This window comes from Vidua chalybeata, chromosome 10 (genome assembly GCF_026979565.1).
Source record: "Vidua chalybeata isolate OUT-0048 chromosome 10, bVidCha1 merged haplotype, whole genome shotgun sequence".
NCBI classification, from domain to species: domain Eukaryota; kingdom Metazoa; phylum Chordata; class Aves; order Passeriformes; family Viduidae; genus Vidua; species Vidua chalybeata.
In genome coordinates, this window is record NC_071539.1 from 6,919,042 (window position 1) to 6,928,935 (window position 9,894).

At 39.3% G+C, this 9,894-nt stretch overlaps 1 protein-coding gene across 5 annotated transcripts in view; it reads left to right on the plus strand.

The window, feature by feature from the left end:
- Positions 1-8,204, plus strand: part of PIK3CA (phosphatidylinositol-4,5-bisphosphate 3-kinase catalytic subunit alpha) — a 35,746-nt gene extending 27,542 nt beyond the window's left edge. For all 5 annotated transcript variants that reach the window (XM_053951993.1, XM_053951988.1, XM_053951990.1 and 2 more), the window contains one exon: positions 276-8,204. In XM_053951993.1, the coding sequence (XP_053807968.1) occupies positions 276-546 (271 nt within the window). In that variant the 3' untranslated portion in view covers positions 547-8,204. The remainder of the gene's footprint in view (positions 1-275) is intronic.
- Positions 8,205-9,894: the final 1,690 nt, after the last annotated feature.

Here is a 9,894-nt window from a genome sequence, read left to right on the forward strand (position 1 = left end):
GTTGAACAGTTGTGTGAATTGCAGATGGGGTTTAAGACTAGAAAGCCTGTCTTTGGATGTTGTGTTAGTCTGACCACTATTAATCCTTACACAATTAAACTAAGTAGGAGAATGAGTGCATCTTCTCAGCTACATTATGGTGTTCTTACTAGACTATAAGACTGTCTGCTTTTTTAGCATCTGGTTACCTCTAAAACTGTTTTGGAGCTGAAGTAGTGATATGGAGTGATCCAGTAGAGAAATGCACTGAGCTTTTTCCCCCTGGTCTCTTGCAGGTTTCAGGAGATGTGTTATAAGGCTTACCTAGCAATCCGGCAGCATGCCAATCTCTTCATCAATCTTTTCTCCATGATGCTTGGCTCAGGAATGCCAGAACTGCAGTCCTTTGATGATATTGCATACATTCGAAAGACCCTTGCATTGGACAAAACTGAGCAGGAGGCTCTTGAGTACTTCATGAAGCAAATGAATGATGCTCACCATGGTGGCTGGACGACAAAAATGGACTGGATCTTCCACACAATAAAGCAACACGCTTTGAACTGAACTGACAGCAAAGAAAACAAGAACTGATACCCAGCCTCGTGGGTACTGCACTGTTAATACCCATTAGCAGCAAAGACTGGTTGCATAGGAATTGCACAAACCATGAACAACATTAGAATTTATGGCAAGAAAAGAGATGAATTGTTCAGACAACTGTTGGAAAATGATGTAAAACAGGGTTTCAGATAGCACTAAAATTATAAACTTCAAAAATTAAGCTTTAGTACGATGTGTGCAGGGACCTTGATAAATTAGAGAGATGGGCAATCACCAAGTGTATGAAGTTTAACAAGGGCAAGTGCCAGATCCTGCACCTGCAATGGGGCAATCCTGGTTGTGTGTATGGACTGCGGAGTGAGAGGCTGGACAGCAGCTGCAGAAAGGGACCTGGGGGTCCTCGTCGATGGCAGGTTGAACATGAGCCAGCAGTGCCCTGCAGCCAGGAGGGCCACCTGTGTCCTGGGGGCATCAGGCACAGCATGGCCAGCTGGGCAAGGGAGGGCAGTGGCCCACTCTGCTTTGCACTGGGGCAGCCTCACCTTGAATATTGCGGGCAGTTTTGGGTGCCACAATCTAACAAAAAATTAAGCTATTAGAGAGTGTCCAAAGGAGGGCCACGAGGATGGTGAGGGGTCTGGAGGGGAAGCTGTATGAGGAGCAGCTGAGGTCACTTGGTCTGTTCAGCCTGGAGAAGAGGAGACTGAGCTCAGACTTCAAGGTCTGCACCTTCCTCACGAAGGAAGTGGAAGGGCAGGTACCAATCTCTTCTCTCTGGTGGCCAGTGACAGGACTTGAGGAAAAGGCATGGAGCTGAGTCAGGGGAGTTTTAGGTTGGATATTAGGAAAAGGTTTTTCACCCAGAGGGTGGTTGGGCACTGAACAGGCTCCCAGGGAAGTGGTCACAGCCCTGAGTCTGACAGAGTGTTTGGACACGGCTCTCAGGCCCAGGGGGTGAATCCTGGGTGTCTGTGCAGGGCCAGGAGTTGGACTCTGTGATCATTGTGGGTCCCTTCCAACTCAGCGTACTCTATGATTCGATGATTCATGTTATGCCTTAAGCTCAAAAAGGTAAACTTGGAAGAATGTTTCCTTTTCTCATTTGATAAGATAAATTAGAAGGAAAAAGAAAATAGTGCTAGTGTGAACGTAAGAGTCCATCACGTCTTACCTTAGATCTGGTACAGCAGGTGGAGACTATGCTGGATTGTGAAGAATGGAAAAAGAATTCAAGTGATAGCAAATACTTAAATGCAGCATAGTTTAAAGAGAAGGAGTTTGAAGCTCAAAGATCTAAAAACATTAGTTAGAGGACAGTGCCTTTTTAAATGTGCTCAGAGGCATTAACATTTGTGGGGTTTGGGTGGCCCTTCGATTTCTGGGTCCGTCATCTGCACAGTTTCTGAAAGCAGTAGGAAATAGGCCCACTCAGTATGGTGTTTCTTCTGCTCAGTATTTCTAGGTGTGCAATTCATACTTTCACAAAGCAACTCCCTATCATCCCCAAAAACTGACTAACCTGGAAATTGAATGGTCGGAATTGGGTTTAGTGCAACAGAGAGCTGTAGTGTTCATCTTAGGTTTGCTTTAATCTAACTTGAACTGAATAGATTTTTTTCATACATGTTTTCCAGAACCTAAAGAAAGGTGAGTTATTAAAATTATTGAAAGATTATTTTTTTATAAAAGCTATTTATATAATAGGAACTATTATTAATATATATTCTTTATTTACATGATTTGTCCAATATTAACTCTCTTAATTTTGCAACCCAGTTCTATCTGTCCAAGACTCCCGTTTTCATTAACGTCACTGAAGGTGACCAGACAAACTCCTAGGACCAAATTCAGCCCTAGTGAAAGAGGACACAAGTACCAGTGAAGTAGTGGGAATATACCCACTAAAGCCAAAGGTGAACTTGGCCTAAGTCTCTAAAAAAATCTGGGAAATCACTCTTCACATTACTGAAGTGATATGCTGGCTATCCCAAGAACGCTCATTTAAACCCTCAAAATTTGGGTCTACCATTTCTCCTCTTTCTTCCTCCTTTGGAAGTGGTTTTTGACTCCAGTAAGATACATCAGAAATAGCAATTTAGATTTTCAATATGATCAATAATTAGCAGTTCAGCAGACAGATATGTTGGCTAGCTCAAAGCATGTGGAGTTACCAAACATTTTATAGCTTCGTCTGTTTCGTGCGTGTGTGTAATATATATTTGTAAATCTAGTTGTTGTCCTTTAACACAATTACAATGTGTGCAATCAATGAAATTGGCACCATGTTTTGAAACTGGTCAGAGTACTGAGGATTTCAGATTGCCCTTATGCACAACTTCAGGTAGGACTGTTTTTCTAATTCCTAAACAGGTTTTTTTTTAAAGTTAGCAAAGCCCATAATAGTTCTGCGGGTGAAGTTCACCCTAACATTTTAAACTTGCTAGATTGGCAGCACTTGAATTCCAAAGGTTTGCAGCTTTTGGGGGTTCAGCTTGTTCACTTGCAAACACACACACCAAGGTGCCACTCAGAAAGTGCAATACCACGTGTAATATAAAATATGCTGACAGTTGGTGTTAGACTAGAATATAAGCATATAAATAAACTGTGCTTCGTGCAGGCTGTACTGATGAGGTAATGAGTGGTTGGCTTCATTTAGCAAATTGTAATATATTAAAAATGTGCAATCAATTACGTTATGAAAGACTTTGGGGATTGTAAAGGCAAGGCTTTGGTGTTTCAAGACACTTTCAGAGTCAGCATCCTGCAGCTGATTACTGCATGCATGGATACTTGATGTTGTGGGGAGAAACCTGGTTTTGTGAAAACTACAGAAGCCCTGAGAATAGTATGGGAAATGTGAAGTTTTATTTCCTTAGTTCTATGAAATATTTCAGAGTAGTCCAATAGACTTCCCATTGCTCTTTTTATTGACTGTTACATATTCCTTTTTGTTCATATGAATGTTTTAACTCCTGCTAAGCTTGGTTGTACTTTCTAAAGCAAAGTTACCCTTGTATCAATTACTTTGCAGTCAACACACAATAATGGTTTAGCTCCTAAAATGGGTTAGTTTCAGTTTAAGTTTAGTTCACAAAATCTGAAACCCTGTTGGCTATAATTCTTAATTTAACTGAGTAAAACTGTTGCACAGACATCACATTAGGTGCTATATTATCTGTATTTATCTGGTGTTGAAACAATGCTTTACCTCGTTTATGCAAGAAGTGGTCAGCCTTTTCCAGCCTGGGTGAAAAGATCAACTCAAATTTATTGGATGTTATGAAGCCAAATTTGTTTGTACTTTGCCCCTTCCTAGCCCTTCTGTAAATATGAGTATAAATATCTTTCAGTTCAAGCACAGTATTCTGCACCCTTTTTTCCCGAACCGAGGTATGAGGAGTCAGGCTCTGTTTCCAGAAGTTACTGCAATTAAATGTTGTGCATAAGCTGTAGAAGTTATTATGAGAATCAAATAGTAAAAGAAAGGAAACCTCAGAGTAGTAAAAACATAATACAGTTCGGGGTAATTGTAGCCTTTCAGCAATTTTTTTACCAAGTAGGAGAAGCTGCTGGGCTTTACCCAGTTCTTTGCATAACCATGATGGGCATTTGAAAAACTTTCTGCCAGTGTTTCACAGAAAACAACAATCTTTTTCTCAAAGTGTTGAACCCTAATTACTGTATCCTGCCACAGCAGTTCTGTGCTGCTGTAACTTCACTGAGGATAGTGGAGGCACTGTTTGCTTTTGGTGGAAATGAGAGGATGTCATCTGCTCCCAATATCAGAAAGAAGATCTGCTTGCAGACCATGAAAGCACTTGTAACTGAGTCCTAGTTTTTTACAGAAATAGCTTGGAATTTGGCTTATTTTTAACTATTCCCACTTCATGGAGATTTGAAAATTCTCCCTTTGTTCTGGGAATCAGATGCACAAAACACTAAAGTAGTTTATTTTGGGCTTGAAGTGAATCTGGGCACCTTGCTCCTGCAGAACTTCCTTTAAGACTGCCAGAGCAAGGAGCCCAGGACTGGGCCATGTGTTTTATCACAAAGCATTAGGAAATGGTGTTTTAGTGAAATGAAATTTAAAACCAGTAACTTTTTCAGCTGTGAAACTGTGTTTGATATAATGACAGAACAGGCTGCTGCATATTAGCTTTACTTAGAATTACATCCATTGCTTTCCTAAATGTAGCAGAAAAAGTACCTGTATTGATTTTATATATGCATACTCCTTTGTCTGAAGGGGTGCATTAGTAGTTTTTACATAGGTGAAACAGACTTCCATTATAATTTTTATTTTTTAAAAAAAAGGCTTTTAATTAAAACCAAAATTGTAGGTGGTTTGGCATCTTGTGGAAAAGATATGAGCCTGCATATTGAAGACAATATAGAAATTACCAGGTTTATAAGAACTTTGTATGTGATGACCCTGCTGTTGGTGGTATGGTGAGTTTTTTGTGGGTGTTAATCCAACTTTCCTTTTTCTGTAAAGTATTAAATGCCCTTTAGTGGTCAGTCGGCCATGTTAGTTGACAATTTGAAGGTATTGTCTTTGCTTTGTCATTATGTAACTGGCATGTTCAAATGTCTGTTCGTATTAGTCATTATGAATTCCTCCTGTTTTGCATGTCTGTACAGGTTGCAGACCTGGGCTGGACCCATTCAAAAAACAAATATCAGAAACACCACTTGAAATTACTATTTTTGTTGATGTCTTTGACATCTTGAAAATACTTCAAGTTAATGAAAATGGTGTGGTATTACAGAAAGAATTGTAACTTGCTGCTTCTAGGATTTTTTTTAACTTCTTTCACTTGTTTTAGTTTTACTTGAATGGAAGAACCACACTTGTTTTTTAAAAACACTATAGCTGTGGATGTTGTTGCAGACTGTTGAATCCCAATTTAATTTTGCAATACATGTTTCATACAAATAATGAATTTGCATCTTTTTATTTTGTGCTGGAAGTTGTCTCAGTTTAGGAAAGGCTCTGTCTGTACAAAATGATGTGTAGCTCACTACCCCTGCAGCTAGTATTGGTTTGGGGTTGTTTAGTTTTACTTTTTTTTAACATCTGTGTTAATGAAGGGAAGCCAATTGGAAACTGGCTGTAGAAGTTCTCTATTTGCATACACTAACCAAACCCATAGGTGCTCTGCTCTTTGAGAAATTCTGATTTCACTTTATGCTGATACAACACTCACTTCATCAGAATTGCTCTGGATTCACAACAGCATATGAAATCAGAATTAGGCAGTATGTATATCAAAGTTCCAGATTATTTATTTCTATGATTCAGTATGAAAGGTTCTCTTAAGGAGAGGAATGTTTAGTAGCAGCCCAGTTAAACACTTATTAATTTTACTTTGAAATAGTCTTTATTAACAAAGTAGCCTTTTCAGCTCTCCAAAAGAACAGTAATCTTGTCTACAGTTTGTTTCATTCTTGACACGTCAATATTTTTGTTCCTTGCTAGCTTAAATGTTTCCTCTTCCTAATCTTTTGTACCATACAGAATTGTTGAATCCACACTCAGGAAAAATCACCGTTCTTCATTTGCCATACAAAGTTCTGAACGTCTGAGGTTTATGGGATAGACTCTGAAAAGTCTAAGGTCTTTCTGTGTTAGTGCTCCTGACTCAAAGCCAGAGGTGAATCCCTCTGTCCCTTCTCTTCTCTCTCCAACACCCCTCTGGGACATGTCCAGAGCATGAGAACATAAAAAATATTTGTGAGAGATCAATTGAAGCAATGTTCTGCCTGTACTTTGAAGTTAGTGTCCCCACTGGTTTGTGTACGTGTGTTTTAAGTGTCCTTACTGTCACTTCTGTATGTGATGCAATATTCCTACAGCAGAAGGAAGGCAAAAAATACACTATACTGTCTTGATTCTTTTTGAAATTCTGGTGCCTGATTCCCAGTAGTTATTAAACTGCTTCAGGAGCCATTCAGTTCAGCGTAACTGCATTCATTTTGTTAGGCTCCCGTTCCAGTCATAAAATTAATCACAACTAAACCTGACTTAATTGTATTACTGAAGTTACTGAAAGCCTAATTCAGGCAGAAGGTGTTTTTTTCAAGAATCTTTATGTCTGTTGTAGTTTAGTTAATTCTTGTGAGCCAAAATATGGATATTCATAGTTGGAATCTCATTCTGCCTTGTTTCTTTAACTATTTTTAATCTATTTTCAGGCTTTATTAATAATGTTCTATGTCCTGAATTATCAACTGCCCCAGGCTGTCCAAAATTGTCTTACTGTTTTATTTGGGGCTGAGGAATGAAAAGGAGTAGATTAATTTTCTTATCTTATAGCAGTTGTGGTCCAAATTCTTCATTTCTCATGTGAAGATAAATGTGTAATTCATTATCTGGGAGTATCATCCTTTCTCTTTGCCCCCTTGCACCTCTTCAAGTTTTAACTGTGAATATCCACTACACTATGAAAATCTACTTCCCTGGTGGAAAAAAGGCTTTAAATATATATATATGGCTGCAGTCTGATGTCCTGGATTCTCGGGTTTGAAATTTTGTAAGTATTGTTGTCATTGTAAAAGGCAACACAACTGCAGAATTTTCACAGAACTACTGAGGTTGGCAAAGACCTTTGGAGTTCATTTAGCCCAGACACCCTGTTCAAAGCAGAGTCAGCAATAGAACAGGATGCCCAGGCCATTGCCTAGGTGGGTTTAGAGTCTGTCTGAGAAAGAAGAACCCACAGCCAATTTTTTTTTCATAATGTTTATATGAAATCCCTTCTATTTCATTGCCTGTTGTCCTGTCAGTGGACACCTAGAAAAGCTTTGCCTGTCTTTACTCTTCCCTACCAAGTATTTATGTACATTGACCAGATGCCCCCCAGGCTTTCTCTTTGACCAGGATACCAATCCCAGCCCTCTCAGCCTCCTCTATCCATCCCCTTGATAGCCCTTCATGGACCCATTCCAGCACATCCACGTCAGGTTTGTACTGGGAGCCCAGGGCTCCAGGTGTGGCCTCACCAGTGCCGAGCAGAGGGGCAGGGGCAAGGCTCACCTCCCTTGACCTGCTCCTCCTAAGGCAGCCCAGGATCCTGTTGGCATTTTGGGTACAAACAGAGCCCAGGAGGGTGTCAGCTCTCGGTGCTTCTGTGTAACTTCATTGAAGCTGAGAGCAGTTACCTGTCTGCATCAAAGGGAAAGTAAAAACCCCCACCAGTGCTTCAATTATCTTTTAAAAATGAGACAATTACCTTTGAAATAACCACTACTGGGGCGGGGGGGATGTTGCCATGTGTGTGTCATTCTGTGATAAAGATCTGTGGTAAAGTAGGTAGAAAGCAAGACATTTTTAGTAATAATGGGCCAAAAAGTATTTAAGATGCAGCAAGATGCATGTGTTGTCATACTGAGAATAGTCTTGCAGTACTTTAAATAAAAAAAAAAAACACAACCCCTTTTTTAACCCTTCTGCTGTGCTACTCAAGTAACAAAAGTTTGGCCTATGATACTTATTGTAGTTCATGTTCATGGGAAACTGTAAAAAGTCTGCTTTTTATTTATCTTCGCGGTCTGTATCATGTTGTTTATTAAAAAAAAACTACTTTTGTTTGGTTTTTATCACATTTTTGAGTGTTAATGTATATACTAACAACTAAATTAAAATTATATGGTTGGTACACCTGTGAATTATGAAGTGAGAATTTAAGGAATATTCAGTCTTGGTGTGTGATTTGGTGTTGCAGCTCTGCCTTTGAAAAAGGCTAGAAGAGAGGAAATGGAAATTGCATACCTCAGTTAATTTGGGGGGAACAGAAATAGAATTTGCATTATTTAGGGGTGAAAAGTCCAATATGCATGTGGCATTTGTTCTTGTAAGCGCTGATCCACAAAATAAGTAATTTTATTTTAGTTTTATACGTGGGCTGTAAAAATCTGTGACAAGAAAGATGATGTTATTGAAGTGTTTCAGCTTGGTGGTTTACAGTCCCTGCTAAATCAATGTGGTTTTGAAAAATATGCTTCATGCTTTCATTACAAAAATTATAATTTAAAAAAACAAACAAACAAGGTTATATTTTTGTATCCAATGCTAATTTTGAAAAAGTGACAAACATATTTGGGGAAATAACTCACTGGCAGTATAATAGCATGAGGCTGCAAAGAAACTCCTCCTGTGGCCATGTTGGCCTACTTTGGACTCCAGTTGCTAACAAACTGGGAAGGATTTGAGTTCTCTTGTGAGGATTTCACTTTTTTTAGAAGGATGAGGCAAGTGTCAGGGCTTTTAATCAGGCCCCTTCAAAACATTTTTGTCCCCAGTCAGCTCTAAACTTTGTACACTGGTCAGTTCTGTTTCAGGTACACTGCCCAGCTTTGAGAAGGGCTGTGTTCCAGCAGGTGCTCAGTCTGTGCTGGACCAACCCCATAATAAAAGATGGACATCATCATCATCCTTACATTTATTTTGAAGCTTCAGAAGAGCTCTGGTCTGAAAAGTATGGCTGGGGCTTTGGAACTAGCTACTTCAATAACCCGAACTAACAGGTTAAACTTATGTTTATTATACATAAGGTGAGTTTTACCTTTGCCTAATAATTATGAAATGGTTGTGAGTGGCTACAACTGTGTGTTAGTTGCACAGGATGGTTCAGGGTAAGAGGATCATCAGCTCTTGTTCAAATACAAATTTTAGACTTTAGTGCCATTTAGTGCCAGGGTGTGATTTTTGTGGTAGTTCTAAGTCTAAACATGAAAAAATCACAGAAAATTTGAAAATTAATGCTGGTGAAACAAGAAAGATTTGCAATGTGGGCAGTTTGCTTTAGCGTGGGAATCTCAGTAAGCCCTCCTGATTTTATGCTCAGAAATCAGTCTGCTTTCCAACCTGCCTTGGAAAGACACAATCTGAAGTCTGAACCCATGTAACAAAAGAGCAAAGAACCTGATACTAGACCTCAAATAACCTCCTACATGACTTTTAAACACTAACAAACCTACCTCCAGTGAAGGTTATCCTCATGAGCTGTGCTAACTGCTTTCATTGAAGAAAGAGCTTACCCCATGCTTATTTTGGTTAGGATACATCCCCACTAATTGAAATGAACATCATCTATGCTGCCCACTTAAACAAGAATGTCAATGTCACATAGGCTTTTCTGTATTTTCAGTTCTGAGTGATTAAAACCTCACCCAGAGCTCTCTCAACATCCCAAGCACGTGGTGGTTTAAAAAACAAGACTCATTTAGGCTCTTCTGTCTAAAGCATTGACAGCTCTGTTTGATGCGTGTGACTTTGAACTGGAGCTGCAGCTTCAAAGGGGATCCTCCTCAGATGTTCTTTCACTTAAAGCCTTTTAAAGTCTTTTT